Raw genomic sequence first — 23,482 nt, forward strand, 5'->3', positions numbered from 1 at the left:
GATATTTGCATCTAAAGGGATGATAAAAGGAGAGGGAGAGCTATATTTGGAAGATTAACTTCCCTAGAAGTTAAAAATTTAGTATTTATGGTAAATGAATTTTTAGACACGTATAATATGTAATGACAGTATATGAAATACCCCATTTTATGTATATTAGATAATTTGGAAGAATGTTGCAAAAAGTTTAGCCTTTCTTTGAATTATCCTTTGGAATAGCTGGGAAAAAATTATCCTTTGTGAAACCAGCACCATACTTTGCCACTGTCTTCTGACATCTGTGCTTGAGTGATGTTAATAAAGATTTAAATAATTTATCTCAAATTTCATAAAGCATATATTAAAAGTTATAGGTTTTAGTACATATTCTGGAGTTACCATGGAAGTTGGTTCTCTGGAGGAAACTGAAATGATTCCCAATTCCTAGTTGAAATTACCCTGGAGAGAGCATGGCCTCCCCAGGCCTTCAAGCAGAACCCTGTTGAGGGCTGTGTAGAAGGCAGAGGTTTCCTATGCCACAGGACAAGTGGTGTCCAGCCAACCAGAACTTGTGCAGAATGTCAGGTGCCAGACCTCGTAAAGTACTTGCTCAGGAATTCAGAGCGCTAGTATTTTCTATTAAATGCTTAAATACTTGCTCTCATCTTAATTTTAGATCATATCTGTCCCACTTTAAAATTTGATGGTTAAAAATCGAGTAGTGCTAAGTTTGAATATGTAATCCAGGTCCCAATTAGAGAAGATATACTCTTTATGGATGATTTATAGATCTGTGGCCCTAATCAGCAGCATTTTAACCAGTACTGTCCAATAGCATTGTCTAAAATGTTTTTCTACAGTGATGAAAATATTATATATTTATACTGTGCAATATTATAACTATTAAACACATGTGTCTATTAAGTCACACTGGAATATAGCTGGCACAATGGAGGAGTTATTTTTAATTAAATATAAATGTGGCTAGTGGCTGCATATTGAAAAGTACTGTTAAATTGCAAACACTTAAATATTAGGTAAACAGCTATTGCTTTCTTAACTGTTCAATGAAGTAGTGCTTTCTTAAGTTACAGTGGTTTTTAAACATGTTTGCAATGACTCAAAAAGCATTTTAAAAGTGGTATCAACATGCATGTATTCATTTCTCAGGGATAAATCTCATCATAGTCCAGCCCTTGAAAGTGGAAGAAAACCAAAAGTTTTTGGAGACAAACTCAACATCAAAGGATCACCTGTGAAAATCAACAAAAAATAAACAGCCATGCCCTTGACTCATTTTGTGTTGGTTGTTTTAATGACGTCGTGGTGCTGGGCAGTAAACGTGGGCCAGTCTCCTCTTGTGAAACCAGCACCATACTTTGCCACTGTCTTCTGACATCTGTGCTTGAGTGATGTTAATAAAGATTTAAATAATTTATCTCAAATTTCATAATGTCAGCTAATTTTATAATGCCACCTAGCAGAAGGCTTTAAAAAGAATAATATAAACTAGTAGTGCTGCTATATAAGAAATCAGCTCTTATTTTGACAAAGGGAAAGAATAAACAGTTCATTAAAAAAAACTATTTTGGCTGATTGTGGTGACACACATATGTAATCTCAGAGGCTTGGGAGGCTTAGGCAGGAGGATTGCAAGTTCAAGGCTAGCCTTAGCCGCTTAGTGAAGCCATCATGTCTCAAAAATTTTTTAAAAATACAGAAGGACTGGGTACATAGTTTAGTGGTAAAGTGTCCCTGGTTCAGTCCTCAGTATACAAAAAAATAAAGAAAATTTTAAAATTTAAATTACTAATGTACATGAGTATTGTATTCAGACATTATATTCTTTGCTTTGTTGTATGCTTACCCTTGACATTTCTGCTCTTTCCCACAAACAGTTGACTGTTTTATTCATCTGTTTTGGGCCTTTAGTCACTAAAATGCAAATGTGTTAATTCATTTTTATAGCTGAAATTAATTGGCATAATCTTACACATACTCTATTATACTAACATATTATAATAACATTGTAGAACATACTGGGAAGTTGTCAAAAGCCATAACTTTTCAAGTAACACTCTTGTTAAATTGACTTAACAACAGAATCTCAATAGACACTGTCATTGTTCTCCTTTTGCCTAAATCATTACATTGATAACTTGAACAATTATGTTCAAATCTGAAAACACATTTTAATAAACTATGCTTAATAGTATAATTTCTTCCCATCACATGGCAGAGAATTCACAGAACTTTGTTCCCCACTGCTATGGTTTGGATGTGAGGTGTCCCCCAAAAGCTCACATATGAGACAATGCAAGAAGGTTCAGAGGAGAAATGATTGGGTTGTGAGAGTCTAAACTGAATCAGTGAATTAATCCCCTGATAGGGATTAACTGAGTGATAACTGAAGTGGTGGGGTGTAGCTGGAGGAGGTGGGAATTAGGGCGTGACCCTGAGGTATATATTTGTATCTGGCAAGGGGAGTTCTCTGTCTGCTTCCACATCACTGTCATGTGAGCAGCTTCCCTTTGCCACGCTCTTCTGCCATGATGTTCAGCCTCACCTCAAGCCCTGAGGAATGGAGCTGGCCTTCTCTGGAATCAGACCTCTGAAACCATGAGCCCTCAAATAACCTTTTCTTCCCTTGCAGGTGTGCTGGTCAGATCCTTTAATCACAATAGCAAAAAGCTGACTAAAACACAAATTACTTGCTATGAAAATAAAAATTGAAGTAAACCTATATTTCTTCTTAAGCCACAATGCTTTCTTAGAGGACATTTATAAAATGTGACATTTAGAGATCATCAGTGTTCTGTATGTGGCCTCAGGTATATATGATTTTTTTCAATGGTCCTACTTGGGCCCTAAAAAGAACCCAACTGTGGAAAATTTCTCATAGACAAAAGAGACAGACTGATCACCTGATGTATTTACACTTGTTCAAACATGAGACTTGCTAACAAAGTATGCTACAGGTACATAATTATTTTTTATAGAAATTGTCTTTGACCACTAACATTTGAACTAATATAAACTGATCTTTCTCCTTTCTAATTTTTAAAAAATTATTTGGTAGTTATAGGTGGACACAGTACTTTTATCTTATTTTTATGTGGTGCTGAAGATTGAACCCAGGGCCTCATGCGTGCTAGGCGAGTGCTCTTCCTATGAGCTCCAACCCCAGGCCCTTAACACTCATTTTGTAATCATAAATGTAAAATGTCTTTTTATAAAAGCCATAGCACTTGAGTAAGATTTTATTTAAGCTAACTTTTTGAGTTAATTTATATGCATTGTATGCTAGCTTAAATTGCTGAAAGTAGAGGCAGAAGTTTGCTTTAAAAATGCAGACACACAGGGCTGGGGCTGTAGCTCAGTGGTAGAGCTCTTGCCTAGCATGCATGAGGCACTGTGTTCGATCCTCATGCACCACAACATAAAATAAAGGCATGCTGTCCATCTACAATTACAATAACAAAAAGCCACAGCCTCAATTCCCAAAAGCAGATGTCCCAAAGCCACTCTCCATCCCTTTGTGATCAATGGCAGAGACAGCCCCAGAGGTAAACTGTTCCCTTGGTTTTAGTAGAATTAAAAAAGACATTCTTGATTTTATTAAAAAAAAAAAAAAAGACTTCCTTGTTTCTACATTGATAGATACAGAATTGTATTAATTTTTGATGAACCTTGAGACTTCAAAATCATCCTCTAAATCACTGGACTGCAGCATAAACGAGAAACACAAGATTCTATCTATTCTGCGGAGGCTATTGTTTATTCTGTGGAAGTTGAAATTATAAAATGTATGTGGGGGACATTCTACAAAACACCTGACTAGTGTGCCTGAAGACCATGGGGTCAGGAAACACTAGGAGGACTGCAGCTATAGAGACCAGAGATGGCACCTCACTGGGGGAAGCCCTCTGATTCCCATAGGGCTGAGCCAGAAGCCTTTCCCTGCTTCTGCCCCTTGGGGAGGGGGTGCTTTTGTGGCACTTCTGGATTAAAGGACTCTTTCAGCACCCAGTCGATGATTGACAAAATGCAAAAGGAAAACAAAACCCGGGGAACCACTACTGATTTAAGGGTCAGATTCAGGTCTGGGGCTGTGGCTCAGTGATAAGAGTACTTGCCTATGTAAGGAGTTGGGTTCTTGAGACCTTGAGAAAGGGCAGGCAGGGAAGGTGCCAGCAGGGAGCTGTCCAGTCTCCAGGAAGCCTCTCCAGGTTTAAAAAAATCTACTTGTTAAGGAAAACACTGAACTTGCACCAAAGCAGAGCAAAGAGCAACCCCGCATTCACTGGGCTGAGCAGTTTCAGCAGAAAGGCCTCTGCCCGCTTAAGAGGGCCATCAGTCACTGGGCCTTAGCCAGGGCAGAGGCGGACACTCAGAGCCACAGGAGCGCCAGGAGGAAGGAGAGGGGACAAACAGGGCTGGTCCACAAGGAGGAGGGAGAGGAGACAGGGTTGGAGTACCAGGAGGAGAGAGAGGGGACAGTCAGGGCTGGGGGCAGTAGGAGGAGGGAGGGGGGCAGTGTGGAGGGAGCCTCAGGAGGATTTCCTTGGTGCACCAGGAAGGCTGCTGGGAGGGTTTGAGACAGAATTTTGGACCTATCAGGCCACGTCCTTGGAGACGGGAGGTGGCACCTGAATTGCAGGTCGCCGCCTTCCACCTGGTCTGGCGGCGCAGCTGACAACTCGGAGCAATGCAACCTTGTGAGATAAGAGCAGTATTCTGCAGTCGGTAGTCGACCTCTTGCTCCAGGTTCTTGGGGCTCGACCACAGGCACGTTTCAGGCGCGCGGGAATCTATAACACTGCGTGAACTTCGTCGGCAATTTGGCATTCTTTTCACTTAAATTCTGTTATGAACACCTCCCCACGCCGGAATACAAACAGCCCTGTTTAAAGTCTTTGTCTTTCGCAGCCGTCCTGGTTCTGAGTACAGGATTAAACCGCTCTCCCCGGGGCACTAGGCTCTGTGCCGGGCGGTGCACTTCCTCCTCCAGGCGGCAGAGGGCGACGCCGCCCGTCCGCCGGAGGCTCCGCACCTAGCGCCTCCGTGCTTTCGCCCCGGAAGTGCTCTGCCGAGCGGCCGGCGTGACTCCGAGCGGGAGTGGCGGTGACTTCCTGCGGGAGCCGGTGCTGAAGGACCGGGCTTAGATTCGCTAGGCATGCTGCTGGTGCGTGCCGCCTCAGCTCTGTGCCGGCGAGGGAGGCAGGTACGTGCGGCGGGGGGGGGTCTGCCTCGGTCCTCAGGAGGAGCCCGGGCTGCGACCCCTCGGTCCCCAGGAGCTGCCTAAGCCCCGCGCTTGACCCGGTCGTCTGCCTGGGTTATTGACTTGCGCTCCGCTGCAGGCGCTTCTCCGTGGTCCGTGTCCGCCAAGGTTCAGGTTGATACGCTAAAGCCTGTGGGGCCAGGCGGGCCCGGGCGCAGCCGGCCCTGTCCTTGCGCCTCGGGTCACTCGTTCTCTGTGGAGCAGCAAGGCTGTCACCTTTTCCAAGTCCTTTTGCCGCCTCCTTTGCAGAAGTGACTGCTGTGCACTTTGATTGTGCAGTTCTGTAGGAAGAAGTTTGTTTTGGCCATGAAGTCCAGTGTCCCACCCCTTGCTAGTGTAGTTTTAAAAATATTTCATTATTTTTTGTAGAGAAAATCTGGAGCCTTTGCCGGGCTGCTTTGAAGCTACTGCTTGGGATTGTAAATCCTCAAAACGCCCTTGCTGTGAGCCACAGTGAAGAGGAAGGAGAGAAAATTAATGGAAAATTTAAATTAAATTTTTTATTTCGTATTTAAATAGTTTCAGGAGCTATTTTCTGATTTTATTTTAAGCAGCTCCAATGTATTTCCAAGCTAACATTTGGCAAAGGTATTTTTCTGTTTTAATTTAGCTAATTTTAAAGAGCATATGTTCTTTGCCTTCTTTTGTGGCTACTTCTTTGGTGTTGCAGGTTTAAACATTTCCCTTTCTGCCTTTCCAGGATTTCTTGTATTCATCGCAATTCTTTGGAGGAAAGATGCCCACCATTCTTTCATTTTAATTGCGTAGTATCCTTCTAAAAAGTGCATTGAATTGAGCCCTTTCATTTCTTCAGGTTAATTGGAAGGCCTGCCGATGGTGTTCATCAGGGATAATTCCTAATGAAAAAATCCGAAACATCGGAATCTCCGCTCACATTGACTCTGGGAAGACCACGTTAACAGAGCGGGTGCTGTACTATACTGGCAGGATCGCAAAGATGCACGAGGTATGTGGTTCACAGTTGATGCCAGATAATTAGAGCTTGGTTTTAGTTGTCTTATATTTATGATTTAGTGAACCTCATAAAACCTGAGAGAATAAGAAGAGCAGTAACATTGGCTTTTTAACCACAGTGACATACACAGAGGCGAGAACCCATGTTGGCTCCAGAGACTGTCACTGTTAGTATCCTGAGCAGATTATCTTTTAAGAATGTTAAACCAATAAAATCTATTCTTAAGCAACTGTTAAAATAGTTCTTATATAGTTTTTAATAATGGGTAGACATTTATAATGTTAAATGGACACATGGGTTTAAAATGACATATAGTTTGAGCTTAAAAAAATAAAAGTTGGAAAAAATGTATTTTAAAAAAATTTGAGACTCCTGAACACATGTAGCATGGAGTAACTTAACTCTCCATCCTGAACTATGTCTTCAGGTGAAGAGTATCTTGTTAAATTACATACTCTCAAGAGCAGAATCCTTCCTGTGAATGCCTCTGTCCAGCTGAGGCAGAACTGGGAGGGATTATCACCTGTTGATGAACTGAGGTAGGGCTGGTGGGAAGGAGCTGTGCAGAGGGAGCAAGGATATTTCTAAGACTGGCATGTTCCCCTGGTCTGTCCTAGCAGTAAGGAGGACAGCTTTGTGACTGTTAAGACATGCTGACTATTATCTACTTTTTGAGATGCTGTAGTTTAACTGTTAGATGTCTGAAAATTGTTCAAGTTAACTGTATATTGTTTCCATTTCAGTAGAGATCGCTTTCCTTGTTGGGATGCAATGACAGAAGTCTGAATATTATACTTGTGTTTAGGTGAAAGGTAAAGATGGAGTTGGTGCAGTCATGGATTCCATGGAACTAGAGAGACAGCGAGGAATCACGATTCAGTCAGCAGCTACATATACCATGTGGAAAGATGTCAACATCAACATCATAGATACTCCTGGTGAGTTAGGGTCTTGCCTTTATTGTAGCTCTGTTGCAGAAGCACATTTGGTTCCTTCTTTTACTCTGACCCAGTTTAATTTTGAGTATCAAATTAAATCAATATTACTAATGATTTCTTATTAGAGAAAATAGATGTGGGACCTGAAGCACTTATTGATTTCCTTGAAAAATAGTGCACATACATGTGAGTATTAAGTTCTTGCCTTTTACAGATTGTAGCTGACTCCACAGTTGCCCAGGCCCTTATATTTTGTAGGAGTGATCTCTCTGGACCTGATGGGGGTGAATGGCATTGGTTAGCAGAGGAAACTGCATTCTAATTAGAAGACTTACATAACCAGCAGTGCTACAGAGCCTTCTAATAGTGCCTGGATTAAAACTTCAGACCACTCTTTCACCACCTTACACGCTGCTTTGTCTCACCAGGCCATGTGGACTTCACGATAGAGGTCGAAAGGGCTCTGAGAGTGCTGGATGGCGCCATCCTTGTTCTCTGTGCCGTCGGAGGGGTACAGTGCCAGACCTTGACTGTCCATCGTCAGATGAAACGCTACAGTGTTCCTTTTTTAACTTTCATTAACAAACTGGACCGAATGGGCTCCAACCCGGCCAGGGCCCTGCAGCAAATGAGGTACTGAGCCTCAGAAGAGAGGGTGTCCTGATCTGGACAGCTAGCTTTGCTTCCAGAAGGTCTGTTCATAGCGTGTTGCTAAGCTCTGTCTTTATGCTTTCCTTGATTAAAAACATGTCTGTAAGTAACTTAGTAAATGAAGCACTGAATTCATTAGTTTGGGTTATGGTGTAATTTTATCAGCCACTTCCTCTGTGAAATGGGGGAACAATGATGAACTCTAGGGAGGTTAAAAATGACTTCAGAAGATATCTGGCAGTTGATATTGCTTTGCTGTAATTAGAGAAGGTGTAATCTAGGTTCTAGAAGTAGTTTGCATTCTATTTAGACAACCTGAAGGGTCACTTCTGTTTTAATTTTGGGGGGTTTTGATAGATTTTAGTGAATGTGTTTACATAGTGTGCACAGAGACGCAGTCCCCTTGCTTTCTGATGATAATGCATGTGCAAGACAACAGTGAGGCATCCCGCACAAGCCGTGGCCAGTGGTGCTTATGGCCTTTCATGTTTCCTGGCTTTTCATGTTTCCTACGGTGTGTTTCACCTGGCTTTTCAAGTGAAGGGCTTGCTTTTCACTTTTGTGGACAAGTGAGTGCAGCCGTAGTGTCCTGCTCAAGTTTCACAGCACAGCTAATGGGTGCTGGTGGTAAATGTGTGGATAGGCTGAGAGTGATGTATCTGAAACAGAAAATTGAATGGGAGTGACATATTTGAGAAAGTGAAAGTCATGTTTTTCTTTTGGGGGCTGTTTGTAATGTTTTCATGGTAAAAACTAAATGTTCTTACTTTTTGTCCTGACTTTCTTGGGCTGAGCTGCACATGGATTTTTTCCTACCAGGTCTTCCTGAATTCCCAAGAAAACTGTCTTTTATCATTTTTTAATTACTTTGGTTCTTTCTTTGCCCCACTCCTATTTATCTGCTTTCTCATTTTGTAACTCATTAAGCTGATTTTGGAATGTCTAGATTTGGTTATGTGTCTTCATTTTTCTATCAAGCTTTTTGTTATTTTGTGCTGGATCATGAGAGAATTTTTTTTTTTTTTTTTGGTTCTGGGGATTGAACCAAGGGGCACTTAACCCCTGGACCACATCCCCAGCTCTTTTTTATATTTTAGTTAGAGACAGGGTCTCCTTAAGTTGCTTAAGGCCTCCCTTAAGTTGTTGAGGCTGGCTTTGAACTTGTGATCCTCCTGCTTTAGTCTTCTGAGCCGCTGGGATTATAGGCATTCACCACCACACCCAGCAACATGTGAGAATTATTAAGGTTAATATTCTAGCTTGTGAATTTGATACTAATCTGTGTCCCTCTGAGTATTTAGTGCCCCTCCCCTTTTTGGTACTGGTTAACCAGGGGCACTTAACCACTGAGCCACATTCCTAGCCTCTTTTATTTTGAGACAGGGCCTCGCTCAGCTGCTGAGGCTGGCTTTGAACTTGCCATCCTCTTGCCTCAGCCTCCCAAGTTGCTGGGTATTTAGCCTATCTTTTGAAAATATTTCAGCAATTATGTAGTTAATTTTTATAAGCTTTCTTGTTTATTGGAACACTTTTAATAGAGGTAATTCACAAATTTTTAGTTTTCTTTATTCTGATAACTCTGGAGGTTAGTGCTGTTTCTTGAGTTCGTATTTCTCTCACAAGTTCTTAGTTTCCTTCAGGTAGCAATCCTCAAATTCTCTCCCATAGTTACCCATGCAAGTCTAGAGTCCAGGCTCCATAATGCAGCTAGATGTTTCTTCTCCCCTGGGAATCCTGCCAGGTCAGTGCAGTTCCTATCAGTGACTGTGCCTGGTTGGGGGACAGACTTAGGATGAGTGTGTCCTATGAAAATTCTCTCTCCAGATAGCTGCACTTAGTTTTGCTGTCAGGATCTAAGAACGAGAGGTGGCCCAGCTATTCCACCATCCTTTAATTTCCTTGCCAGCCCCTTGTTTTTCTTCTTCCCTGTGTTTCTGATTTTGCATGCTCAGGAGATGCGATGGGAAGCCTCTTACTCTGGAGTTCTTTTTGTTGCCTTAGCAGGGCTGTGGGCTTCCCGAGCTCTTGGAGGCTGGCTGCCAGTCCTCTCTCACTGCTTGACTCTTCTAAAATGCTGATGTTACCCTTCTCGTTTCTACAGTGTCTGCCATTGATTTATTTTTACATTTGTTACTTGAAAGAGATTTTGAGAGAAGAAAAGTAAGTAGGGTATTTTTATCTTTCAGGTCTAAACTAAGTCATAATGCAGCATTTGTACAAATACCCATTGGTTTGGAGGGTAATTTTCGAGGAATTATAGATCTCATTGAGGAACGCGCCATCTTTTTTGATGGAGACTTTGGGTAAGTGCTAAAAAGATAACTCTTTTTTTTTTTTTTTTTTTTTTTGATACTGAAGATTTAACCCCTGGGCATTCAGCCACTGAGCCACATCCCTAGCCCCTTTTTTTGTTTGTTTTTGAGACAGGGTCTTATGAAGTTGCTTGGGGCCTCACTGAGTAACTGAGGCTGACCTTAAACTTATGATCCTCTTGCCTCAGCGCTTTGAGCCACTGGGATTGTAGGTGTGCGCCTCCGTGCCTAACTAAAAATATATCCTTATATATACTTTAAAAAACACCAAAGTGGCAAGAGTATGTTCTTTAAACGTAGAGTAAACGTGTTTTAGAAATGTGGCTGGAAGAATATTATCCAGAGGGATTATATGTTAGTTCCTTTGGTCCCGGTTTTCTCGGTGTGCATGCTGACAGAGAGCATGTTAGGTTTTGGGCAACTGCTCCAATCATGTTGCTACGCGTGGGTGCTTTCAAGGTGGGCGCTTCTGGGTTGAACTGCTAGTGCCTCTTTCCCTCTGGTTCACTAGTCCCTTCATTCACTCATGCTGTGGACTTAAAAGGCAGCATTGCTGTGTCTTGGGTGTTGTGGTAAAAATAGGGAGAGATAAGGATTGTTAAGTATTTGCTGTACCTGCTTCATGGTATTACAAAGGTAAAACAGTTCATATGTGAAAACTTACAATTGTGTCAATGTGGTTTAGGAAATGCAAGAAGCAAGTTTATAATTTTTTTTCCTTCATGTGGTGCTGGAGATGGAACCCAGGGCTTCATGGATGATGGGGAGGCCCTGTGCCACTGAGCTATATCGCAGCCCTTTTTATTTTACTTAAGGCAGGGTCTCACCAAGTCACCCGGGCTGGTCTTGAACTTGGGACCCTCCTGCCTCAGCTTCCCGAGTAATTGGAAGTACTTAATGTGTGTGCCACTGTGCCCAGCTTGGTAGCTTTTCCCTGTTGTATTTGTTTAGTCAACATTTCAGTGACTTCTACCTGCACACTACTGTCATTTTCCAGTGGTTATCACATCCTAGTATTCATACAAATCAAGAGCTCATTAAAACAGGTAGCCTGGGTTCACCTCCAGAGATTCTGATTTAGTAGCTCTGGTGTTGGGGTTAGAATTTGTATTTTTGGAAAGTTCTCAGGCAATGCACTACTGTATTGCTACAGATCACACTTTGAGGATATAGATCTGGTGATGTGGAAAGTCATGTGTTCTGGGGAGCAAGCCCGGTAGGGGGTAGCTTCTCCAGAGCTGCTGCTGCTTGAGGGACCTCCTCCTTCTGCTGTGAAGTTAGAATCGCAGGTCTGACAGGTAGAGGAGTGACATTGCAATCCTGAACTGTGAACTCTGTCCTCATCAGCCAGCTTGTAGTCAGGAAGAGGATACAGGCTGCTCAGAAAAGAAGGTCCCTCTCCCTGTGTGACAGCTAAGTGAGGATGGCTGCATTGACCTGTCATCCTTAACATAAGGCCCAAGGTTCTGTTGCTATTGCTTTACAGTCCAGCTTTTTTCATGGCAGGGACTCAGAAAGGTGTTTTTGAATGAGTGAAGGAGTCCACTTCCTAGAGTTTGCAAGGAATTATCAGGTAGCTGTTTTTCAGGTAGAGGTCCTTTTGTGTTCTTTACATCAGAATGACAGGTGGGGCTTCTCAATGTGCATGGGGGTGTCTGTCTGTCAGAAGGTGCAGGGAAGGCTGAAGTCTGTGGAGCCTGCCTGGATGAAGGAGTCAAGATCCAAGGCTGTGAAGGGTGTTCTTCAGGATGTTAAGGATTATTTTCTAACTGTAGATATTTTTTGTCTTAAAGAATGTGTTTTCTTAAAAGCTAATTATTTTTGCATTAATTATTATTTTTTTTATAAACACCTTGAAAACTTTCAGTCTGTTGTTAAATGGTGACTTTGCAAGTTTTTTTTTTTTTTTTGGTGATTTTATCTGCTTTGCTCCTAGAGTGGAGACAAGTCTCAAGATGGAAATATGCCATGTTGTCCCACCTTACTTACTACAAACTGTAGTCAGGGTTGTTATTTTTAAAAAAGGAGTAGAGTGAGATCTCTAATCCTGCTTGCTAGAGAATGTGATGTTCTGATAAACAAGTTTATGGTTTGTAGGATTTTCAAGAGCTCAGATGGACTTCAAACATAAAATCAAGATTATGTACTTTCCAGTTGGGATGCAATAAAATGGGTTCTGTAACTACATTGAAAAGAAGTTTAATGTTTGCTTTAGTTGATACATTTCCAAGTGATTGTTTTGATTTTATAGTATATACTCATTTTGGATTTCTAGAATGAGGTCAGACTAGTTTGTATTAAATTGGGAAGGATTTTGCGTTATATCATTTAGCATAATCTTCTGTAAAATTTGGCTGACATAAAAGTAGAATTGATCTCTATTAAAAAATGAAGGGTTTTTTTCCTCATTATAGTGGACTGTTTTAAATGTTGGCTCCTCTATGTGCTAGTTGTGCAACCCTGAGCAAGTTGCTTTGCTGTTTAAAATACCTTTGCCCACTATTCTGAATGAATTTTAAAGACATATTAGTCATATTTGCTGATTGAGTATAAATATATCATGCTTTTCCTTACCTATAAAAAATGTATTAGCCATTAATTATATCTTCTCATTGGTGCTTTATATGTTTAACTGAATACCATTAAAGTACTAAGTGAAACGTTTCTTTTCTCAGTCAGACTGTTCGATATGGTGAAATTCCTGCTGAATTGAGGGCTGCTGCAGTAGACCACCGGCAGGAGCTGATCGAATGTGTTGCCAACTCAGATGAGCAGCTTGGGGAGCTGTTCCTAGAGGAGAAAGTCCCCTCCATCTCTGACTTAAAGGCAAGTTCTCTCAAAATAATTCTTAGCCAGGTGTGGTGGCCCTCATCTGTAATCCCAGCAACTCAGGAGACTGAGGCAAGAGGACTGCAAGTTCAAAGTCAGCCTCAGCAACTTGGTGAAAAGGGCTGGGGATGTGGCTCAGTGGTTAAGTGCCACTAGGTTTAATTCATGGTTCCAAAAAGAAAGAAAGGATCAATAGAATTCTTATACTAGCAAATAGGGTTTTTTCCTTCTTTATTTGGGGGAGGGCACATGATGCTTTTATGCACAGGTTTTATTAACAAGATATGAGTGCAATGTATTTAACATATCTGCTTCCTTGAACAGTATTTGGCATGTCATATTACTTTTTTTGAAAGTAGCTAGTTGTGTAATGTCTTCAAATGAGAAAGGGGTCATAATTTGTTCTAGAAAAAAGATACTGAAACAGTCAACCTCTTGGCTATGTCCTTATTAAAAAGAGAGAAAATAAATATAAAAAAGTTATTGCAGCAGGGTCTGGGATTGTGGCTCAGAGGAGGGTGCTCGCCTAGCACGTGTGAAGCACTGGGTTCGATCCATAAAAATGAAATAAAGATATTGTGTCCATCTACAACTAAAAAGTAAATATATATATTTTTTTAACGTTATAGCAGTAAGACAGGTTAAGATATGAGGTTGCTAAGTATTAACAGACTAATTCTTGGTAGTAACACTGCTGTAATATTGGGAAACATTGCATGAAGCCTTATTGTTTCCTTCACTTAATTGTTAGCTCTATAAAAATAGGGAGATTCTTGTCTATGACCAATAATCATTTTTTGAATAAACATTCTCCAAAGCAGATATATAAATGGTCAGTACAAGAAAGGATGCTAAATGTTACTGATCATTAGGGAAATGGAAATCAAACAGCAATGAAATTCCACTTAATACCCATTAGGATCGGTCTTATTCCAAGCAGTACAAACTAAATAAGAGCTGCTGGCAAGGATGTGGAGGTTAGATCCCTTGTGCACCACTGTGGAAAATGGCATGGCAGTTCCTCAGAAATGAAAGACAATTACTATTTGATCTGGCAGTTTTCCTTCTGGGGGTATATCTGAAATAGAAGGATCTCAAGCAGTTATATTCAGTCACTGTAGCTGCACTCCTGAAGTACCAAAAGGCAAAATATTCCATGTGATAAACAAAATGTGATATTTTTTTTAGATCTAAAAAGAATGAAATTCTGGAGGTTGGGGATATAGCTCAGTTGGTAGACTGCTTGCCTCGCATGCACAAGTCCCTAGGTTCAATCCCCAGCAACACACACACACAAAAGAAAGAAATTTTGGTACATGCTGCCACATGGATGAGTCTTGAAGACATTCTAAATTAAATAAGCCAAATAAAAACAAAAGAACAGATAGGTTGTCATTCCACCTCTAATCACAGCAGGGCTGGTGGAAGGGTTAGTGGGGAATTACTGTTTCATAGATACCGTTTCAGTTTGGGATAATGAAAAAGTTCTGAAGATGGGTGGTAGGGATGGATGTATGACCTGGTGAGTGTATGTAATGCTGCTAAGCTATACACTTGAATATGGTAAAAGTGGTAAATTTCATCTTATGTAGGTTTTACTACAATTTTTAAAAAGACTGAAGTTAGTTTTCCCAAAAACTATTAAAGTCTATTAAAGGGCTCTCCGGGACCATTCCCAGGGTCAGTGATTCACTAGGACTTACAGGACTCGGCACATAGTCATCATTACTGTGACTTTTCCTGTGAGAGGGTACATAGCAAATTCAGCCCAGGAAAATGGCACATGAGATGAAGCCACGGATAGCCAACAGTGTCCTCTCCCAGTGGAATTACCCAGGACTGCTGAGGTCCTCTGGCACGGGTGTGGCCATTAGGGAAGCTCATTAGAGACAGGGTGCCTTGCATAGACACCCTCTACCTAGCTCATACCTATAACTCAAATTTCCATAAAGAAAGCAAGTGTTTAGCACACACCATGTAAGTGTGGGTATGCTAAACACTTGCTTTCTTTATGGAAATAAAGAAATAAATAAAGCAAGTGTTTTGCACACAGCAAATCATTCTTGCCAGTTCTGAGAATGGTGAGGACCCTCCTGAAATCCGAGTTCCCAGAGAGCAGGCATAGGCCAGCCTTGCCGGCAGCCTTTGCCTGGAAGGCTGTGGTTCTGTTGACTCTGCTGCACGGTGCACATAGTGTCCTCCGTTTCCAGATTGTGGTAGGATGTGCTACCAAGAACATGGAGAGGCAGCAGTGATTCTTAAGAAAACAAGCACTGGGGAAAACAGACTTTGTTGGGCACATTTCAGTCTCTTTGTTTCTATTTACCTACCACTCTCATGTGTTTCTTTGTTCTGTAGGTGTAAAGTAAGTATGGTAAGATGGCCTTATGTCCGTATTTGTATAATTGGCGCAAGTGGGGAGTCAAAGATGTGACCTGGTAGCTCATGGTAGCTGATGTAGCCTAAGTAGTTAGTGACCTAACAATTTCTGGTTCCTAACAAGAGCAGAAGTGAGGCTTTCAGACAGTTTTCAGCCATAATTGCTTACTTCTCATGCATATTTTCCTCTTTTTATACCCTCTTTTATTGTGCTCAGCTCTTGTCCTGCTTTTCCTTGTAGTAATGTTTAGAAATCATGTCTGTACATGTTCTCCTTGAAGTGTCTTGGGGTAACCAGTTCTGTGTTTTTTTGTGACGACTAAGAAATGATTGCATGCTGCCATATTTCTGCCATGGCAATTTGTAACTGCTGCACTCTTGGCCTCTTCCAGCTGCTAGAGCTAACACTCCACCACGTCGCCATTGAGCAGCCCTCGCTCAGCCTGCAGAACACCTTTATTGGGTTTGCACAAAGGGGTAGGGGAGTAGTCCTTTTTCTAGAGTCTGCTACTATCCTGTTCCTTCATTTATGAGTGGTTTGTACGGTTTGGTTTTCTGTGCATATTCAATTTTTTAAAAATAGATATTACTTTCATACAGTTTAATTAAAAAAGTATATTCAAAGGCATTCAGTAAAAGCCCTTCTGGCTTCTCCGATTTGCCCAGTTCTCTGTGCCTCCCTAAAATAGGTTACCTGTGAATAGATCTTTTTTTTTGCATGTGTATTGCCTTTTACACATTTATTTGAATACAGTTTGCATTGATCTAATTTCTATGGGTACATACTTTTTTGCTAAATCACAGTTGATAAAAATTAGTGATTTCAGGAATGTTAAGTGTGAAAAAGGGAATTATTATTATTGTATTTTGACCTTAAGTTATAAGTTATTGGGGCCTGATTTTGGTCTCCACTAGAGTCAGCACTCTTCTGAAGAGTGTCAGTTCACTTTATTCATTTATTGGTTTGTAATTGCCCTGAAGGACAAAATGAAATGTTAACATGAATGAATCATTAATTTTCTTTCATTTTTTGAAGCTTGCAATCCGAAGGGCTACTCTAAATAGATCATTTACTCCTGTCTTTTTGGGAAGTGCCTTAAAGAACAAAGGAGTCCAACCTCTTCTAGATGCGGTTCTAGAATATCTCCCAGATCCATCGGAGGTCCCGAATTATGCTGTTCTCAATCAGGAGAAGTAAGTCTTGGCACTTGGATCTTCATTTGTGCAAAAACTTCAGACCCTAAGAATGAGTCTTCTAGTCACATTTATGACTTTGTTTCATAATTTGCAAAAATTGAACACAGTTCTAGTTGGGTAACAATTTTGGGATATAGAAAGATGTTTGCTATTCAAGTTCCCTATCATGTTTGTGAGTTAGAAGTACCATCTGTCTCTCAAGCTTTATATCATTAGAAGATTTTCTCATTTGAGACCAGCTCCTTTTAGCTCTTTTCTCTCTCTCTCTCTCTCTCTCTCTCTCTCTCTCTCTCTCTCTCACACACACTCTTTTTTGTTGTTGTGCTAGGAAACAAAGCCAGGGCCTCATGCATGCTAGGCTTCGCTGTGCCTCTGAACTATATCCCTATCCCAGTCATACCTAATTTTCAGAACTATTTTTAAGAAACAAACTTTTTTTTAAGCTCTTATTTATTATTTTTCTTTCTGTATCAAACCTTTTCAGTTTTTTAGTGTACTCCAGTCCTATCTCTATGTAGAAACTAAGCCCTAAGTACTTAATTCTTAGTGATCTCTTTCAGTAAAATTTTATTGTGGGTGAGGTCAGAAATGTCATGTGTGCTTTTTTCTTGGATAAAATAAATTTGAAATATTTTACCCCATAGATTTATATTTATTTTATTTTCAGTGACTCAAAAGAGAAAACCAAAATCTTAATGAACTCCCAAAGGGATAACTCCCACCCATTTGTAGGCCTGGCTTTTAAACTTGAGGTAAGTTGTTTTCTAGTGTATTTAACTTCTGTCAGTAGGAATTTTATTTTCTTTTAGGCTCTATTCTTATCACAAAATGACTCTGTACCTCATAAAAGATTTGGAAAACAGGAAAAGTAGAAAGAACAAATAAGGAATTTCCGAAGTTCTTGGGTTGACAGTCCCGTGTTTTTAGAAGCATTTCCTCTCGTTGTGGTTTAAAATAATAGATTTTTTATGTATCATACTACTTTATAACTTTTGTTTTCATTTAACATCATAATACATATGACCCATGTTTCTATAAATAGTTTAAACATTTAAAAAAAAATTTTGTAGTTGTAGATGGACAGAATGACTTTATTTTTATGTGGTGCTGAGGATCGAACCCAGTGCCTCAAACATGCTAGACAAACGCTCTACCACTGAGTAACAGCCCCAGCCCTTAAAAGTTTAAACATTGGGGCTGGGATTGTGGCTTAGCGGTAGAGCACTCACCTAGTATATGTGAGGCCCTGGGTTTGATCCTCAGCACCACATAAAAATAAATAAATAGAATAAAGTTATTGCACCCAACTACAACTAAAATATATATATATATAAAAAGAGTTTAAACATTTAAATGGCAACTTAATACTCTTAGATATACTATCATTTGCTTAAAATTTTGTAATCATTGCACATTTTTGTTTCCAGGCTTTCATTGTTGTAAATAACAGTGGGTTTGCTTTTGGGAATCTGTCCTGAGGAACTCATGAAGGGTCATGTGCTAATATTAGCTCTAGTTTGCTCACATCTTTGTTGATAAAATGGAACTCTTAGAAGTAATTGAAAATGCAGGAATTCTAGTTCAACTAATAAATTGAGGTATATCTTTACTGTGAATATTACTCAGACTTTAAAAATTGTGTTTAGATGCATATTTTTTGACATGGAAAGATGTCACCTCTGATAGACTAGTATTTTATATATTGTTCTTAAATAAAATCCATGCTTTATTCAAATTTCCTTGGGTTTTGCCTATGTCCCATTTCTTTTCTTTTTCTTTTTCTTTTTTTTTAAGAAAGAGTGAGAATTACAGTAGATGGGGTAGAGAGAGAAGATGGGAGGGGAGGGGAGGGGGGATAGTAGAGGATAGGAAAGGTAGCAGAATACAACAATCACTAATAGGGCATTATGTAAAAATGTGGATGTGTAACCTATGTGATTATGCAATCTGTATTTGGGGTAAAATTGGGAGTTCATAACCATCTTGAATCTAATGTATGAAATATGATATGTCAAGAGCTTTATAATGTTTTGAACAACCAATAAAAAAATAAATAAATAAATAAAAAAGAAAGAGAGAGAGAGAATTTTTTAATATTTATTTTCTAGTATTTGGCGGACACAACATCTTTGTCTGTATGTGGTGCTGAGGATCGAACCTGGGCCGCGTGCATGACAGGCAAGCACGCCACTGCTTGAGCCACATCCCCAGCTCCCCTATGTCCCATTTCTATCTCAGTGTCCCATCATGTGTCCTACGTCTCCTTAGGCTTCTCTAGACTGTAACAGTTTCTTAGACTTCTCTTATTTATGGCCTTGCTATTTCTGAGACGTGCTAGTCAAATGCTTTGTAGACTGCCCCCTGAGTTTCTTTAGTGATTAGATGGGGGTCATATGTTTATAGGAGGATGACTACAAAGATAGAGTGTCATTCTTGTCACATCACATTAAGGGCACAGACTGTCACCATGGCTTGTCACTGTCAATGTTAGCTGGGGTAGGGTTTATCAGGTTTCTCTGCTACCAGGTGATTCTTTGCTCCTCTTACTGCCTCTTTAGAAGAAGTCCCTCTCCGCTCACACTTTGGGGTGGAAATTACCTCTACATCTTTAAGAGAATAGAATCTACATAGGGTGGTTGGAATTCGGTATGGGAGACTTGCTCTTCTCCCCCATTTATTTATTTATTCAGTTGGTCACTTATTTTTATTGGTATGAACTTAATGGATATTTACTTTGTACTTGAAGTTATAATCCCTAATATGTTATTTTTGTTGCTCAGATTGGCCAGGCTTGGCCATAGGGAGCTCTTGCACTTGGCTCCAGTGTCCCCTTCCAGTGTTTTGTTGTGTTGAACACTTCTTGACTTCCTGTCTCTGCAGGGTGCTTCAGGCTTGTCTTGTATATTCCATGCCCATCCCTAAAAGCAGCCATTTCTCCAAGGAGTCCTGTTTCCTCTTTCTGGATAGCAGTATTAGAATCCAAGGCTCAGTGCTAAATGTGTTTTTGTTGGGGTATTGCTTCTGTTCTTAATATTTTTAATGGGGAAAATACTGGATAGGCTTCAAGTGTTTAAGTAATTTTAAATTAAAATGTACCATTGTAGTGAGAAGTTTTCCTAGAAGAGTAATTACTGAATTCAACTTACAAAAAAATCTTAATATTTAATGTATTAGTTTATATTACCAGATTGCTTCAGATTGCTTTCACACTCTCAGTATTTATGGTTATTTCAGTGACTATAGTACAGAGTATTATGATTTTATTGATTTAATTAATGAAAAATCATGTAGTATTCATCTTGCGCTACTTTCCACTGACAAAGAACTCTCAATGGTATATTTACAGTGCAGTCAGATTTTCTCTTTTCGTTTTGTCTATTTTTTTCTTATTGGAGTCACATGTGTTATTTATACCAGCTTTCTCTAATGAAGTTGATTTTTTAAAAAATAATTAGCAGTTTAAAATTTATACTCAAATATATCAGTCTTTTTCTTTAGTCATTCTATCATTTTTAACATTAGAAACCCTCTTCTTTGTATATATTTTGTCAGTGTTTACTTTTGTTTGCTTTCTTATGGTTTTGTTTTTCCATTGTTGATCCTGCTAGAATTTGGTTCTGGTGTATGTTGTGAGGTAGATTTTAATGTATCTCTTCTGACTCCAAATAGAAACCAGTTGTCTAGTTGCCAGTTTATGAACAATTCTGTTCTTTCTTTTCCACTGATTCATCATGTTTCCTTTATCATCTATTGACAAACATTTAATATTTAAATATTTATATTGTACCTTACAGACTGTTAAGTCTAATTGTTCTGATTCTGTACTTTTTGAGCACTTAGCGTTTTTATATTAGTGAGGTTATTTTCTTTTTACCATAGTTTTGAAAAATTTGTTTTTATCTGAGTGAATTTTTAAATCATTACTCAAATTTTAAAAATCTACAGTGGTGATTTTTCACCACTATAATCCCAGCAACTAAGGAGGCGAATCAGGAGGATAACAAGTTCAAAGCCTGCCTGGGCAACTTAGATTGTTTCAAAATTTAAAAATGGCTGGAGCTATAGCTCAGTAGTAGAGCACTCTTGATACAATTCCTAGTACCAAAAATCTAAAAAATAAACTAAATTTTAAACATCTGTTTGGATTTTATTGCTACAGTATTAAGCCTGTAAATTAACTTAGTAAAAACTGGCAGCTTTTAAATATATATTTAATTGGTCAGTGTTAGTGTACTCAGTCCCTTCACAGAATTCTTGTGTTTTTTCCATGTGGTTACCAAAGGCGGCTTTAGATATGTAGTATGCTCCTGCCATTTGTGGTTTTTTTAATTGTTTTTTCAGTAATTATGCCTCATTTCTGTTTCCTGTCTTACAGTATTAAACTGAACTTAAATAATATTAGAAGGCAAAGGTGTACTTCCTTACGTAAACAAATTTCTTTGCTAATAACCTTTATTTCGGAGGAAATATTAAAAAGTATTCTGGGTTATGATACCAAAAGGTGGATCAGCAGCAACCATTTAATCTCATTTGTTTTCCAAGCCAGTGTCATGTAATTTGAGATGATAAACTGATATGTATGTAAGATGGGCTACTAAAATTGAAAGTATTTGCAGGTAGCTGAGAAGTTTTTCTCTTGATTTTGACTCTTACGTTTCTCTTTATTCTTCTACCACACCCCATCTTGACTTCTAGGCGGGTCGATTTGGACAGTTAACTTACGTCCGCAATTACCAAGGGTTGCTACAGAAGGGTGACACCATCTACAACACAAGGACCAGGAAGAGAGTGCGGGTGCAGCGGCTAGTGCGCATGCACGCTGACATGATGGAGGCAAGTGAAGAGTGTGCACCATCCCTGCGGAAGCAGTCCATTGTGCTGGCGCCCCCACCCTGCTAGGAAACCACCTCTGGTTGAATACACGCGTCTTCCTTGCTTGTGCTGTCTCTGAAGGAGTGTGCTGCTGTAAGCCAGATAGGCAGGTGTGGGGCTTGTTGCCTGCCACTGGTTGTGAGTTTCCTCCACGGCCAGGATGCAGTGAAAGGACAGGTTGTTCCCTAGGACTCCACACAAGGTGCAGCACTCTCCTCATGAGCAGCAGTGAGTGTACTAGGTAGGCATTTAGGACAGCAGAATGTAGTTCCTACAGATCAGTGAGGGTTGCACATTCATGTGATTTTCCACATGGCTCAGTGTGTTCACTTTCTGAAATGTGGTGGTATGAAAGACCTGTTTAACCTTAGAGCTTTCAGTCCTGTTGTAGATCCCCTTGCAGGGCCATGTGGTCAAATCTGCTCAGGGTCCAGTCTGGGTCATTGACTTTGGGCTTGAGTTGGCTCTGAATCTGTCCTAGTCTTCTTAGTCCTTCTGGTTAGGGCTTGTCAGAAACACAGAGTACATGAGGTTGCGCCCACTCCCACTCTTCCACCATCCAGCCCTGTGTTCCTGGAGAAATTCTTCTCTCTAAGCAAAATCTTAGGAATTTTGGGGGAGGGGCCATGACTTTTATCTCTCTTGGGAAGAGTAATAGGCTGACTTGAAGTCGGAAATCTCTGCTGCTTTGTGAGATAGGCAGCAGGGGACAGGCTGGGAGGATGAGTGCTTGTCATAGCCTTTTCAAGAAAATACATACCCCTCTGTAGTCATCAAAGCAAGACGCAAGGCTGCATCACCACTCCACAGCTGTTGTGTATGACTGTCAATCTCAGAGGAAATTGCTGGGAAGCGTGGCAGCTGGTCTTGGTTCTTAGCCTTCCTGTGTTTTTGACTGCTCGCCTCTGTGAGAAATTTAATGTATTTTTAGTATAGTGTGCTCCATTCGCTTCCTTTGTTTGCAAAACTTCCTTTGCAGTTTTTCCTTGTACATGCCTGTTTTTATGATCTCATTGTCTAACTTTGGTAGCACAGATATTTCATGCTTTTTAATTTTTTTTAATATTGTTAGTTGTAGATGAACACAGTATTATTATTTTGCTTATTTAGTTTTTTTTATGTGGTGCTGGGGATCAAACCCAGTGCCGCATGCATGCTAGACAAGGCTGTACCACTGAGCCACAACCCCAGCATGTTTTTTAAAAATAACTTTAGAATTGTGAGGCACAGTCAATACTAGAATACTTCAGATCCTTCAGGTGATGAAGCCATAGCTCTGAGTTTTCCATTAGGGGGAAAATCTTGTCTGTTGAGGTGTACTTAAGTAAAGACCCTGTAGAAGCTGTCTTGGCATGATTGGTGGTTGGTGCTGCATGGGTTACTCTCTGCAGAAGGAAATTCTGCTTTGTTTTTCTGTAGTTTTTCTTGTGCAGTTACTTTGTAGTTGTGTCTTGATTTGTATTGCTTCTTTTCTCAGGATGTTGAGGAAGTGTATGCTGGAGACATCTTTGCCTTGTTTGGCATTGACTGTGCTAGTGGAGACACGTTCACAACCAAAGAGAACAGTGACCTTTCTATGGTAAGCTCTTCCATTTCAAAGCTTTTTATCATTTGCATGCCAGAAGTCTGTGTTTTTTAAAATTTTTTTTAGTTGTAGATGGACACAATATCTTTATTTATTTTTATGTGGTGCTGAGAATCTAACCTGTTGCCTCACACGTGCAAGACAGGTGCTCTACCACTGAGCCCCAGCCCCTGTTAAAGGAGGAAATGCTTATTTGGGGGCTCATGGTTTCATCATATTAGTGAACAGCTTTATTAATATATTACATTAATATATTTCCCTTTTTAGCATAAAAACCAACCAAGATATAAATTGTCTGGCTAAAGATGTCGTCCTTTTGTTTGTCCTTTTGTAATGTAGCACATTAAATGAATCCATCCTATACTGTTTAATACAGTTTTTGAATTTTTCTCTGTTCTTTTAAAAAATATTTTAGGAGTCCATTCATGTTCCTGATCCTGTCATTTCAATAGCAATGAAGCCTTCTAACAAGGTAGGAGTTTG

At 40.0% G+C, this 23,482-nt stretch overlaps 2 protein-coding genes across 2 annotated transcripts in view; both read left to right on the forward strand.

Moving 5' to 3' along the window:
* Nucleotides 1–1,417, forward strand: part of Mlf1 (myeloid leukemia factor 1) — a 31,877-nt gene extending 30,460 nt beyond the window's left edge. The window contains exon 8 of the mRNA XM_076867758.1: nt 1,150–1,417. Coding sequence (XP_076723873.1) covers nt 1,150–1,255 — 106 coding nt within the window. The 3' untranslated portion in view covers nt 1,256–1,417. The remainder of the gene's footprint in view (nt 1–1,149) is intronic.
* A 3,146-nt stretch (nt 1,418–4,563) lies between these two features.
* Nucleotides 4,564–23,482, forward strand: part of Gfm1 (G elongation factor mitochondrial 1) — a 41,731-nt gene continuing 22,812 nt past the window's right edge. Inside the window, exons 1-11 of the mRNA XM_076867788.2 lie at nt 4,564–5,203; nt 6,075–6,227; nt 7,042–7,174; nt 7,603–7,807; nt 10,012–10,128; nt 12,813–12,963; nt 16,382–16,539; nt 17,210–17,294; nt 21,238–21,375; nt 22,892–22,993; nt 23,415–23,471. Of these exons, the coding sequence (XP_076723903.1) occupies nt 5,156–5,203; nt 6,075–6,227; nt 7,042–7,174; nt 7,603–7,807; nt 10,012–10,128; nt 12,813–12,963; nt 16,382–16,539; nt 17,210–17,294; nt 21,238–21,375; nt 22,892–22,993; nt 23,415–23,471 (1,347 nt within the window). The 5' untranslated portion in view covers nt 4,564–5,155. The remainder of the gene's footprint in view (nt 5,204–6,074; nt 6,228–7,041; nt 7,175–7,602; nt 7,808–10,011; nt 10,129–12,812; nt 12,964–16,381; nt 16,540–17,209; nt 17,295–21,237; nt 21,376–22,891; nt 22,994–23,414; nt 23,472–23,482) is intronic.

Source organism: Callospermophilus lateralis, chromosome 10 (genome assembly GCF_048772815.1).
Source record: "Callospermophilus lateralis isolate mCalLat2 chromosome 10, mCalLat2.hap1, whole genome shotgun sequence".
NCBI lineage: Eukaryota > Metazoa > Chordata > Mammalia > Rodentia > Sciuridae > Callospermophilus > Callospermophilus lateralis.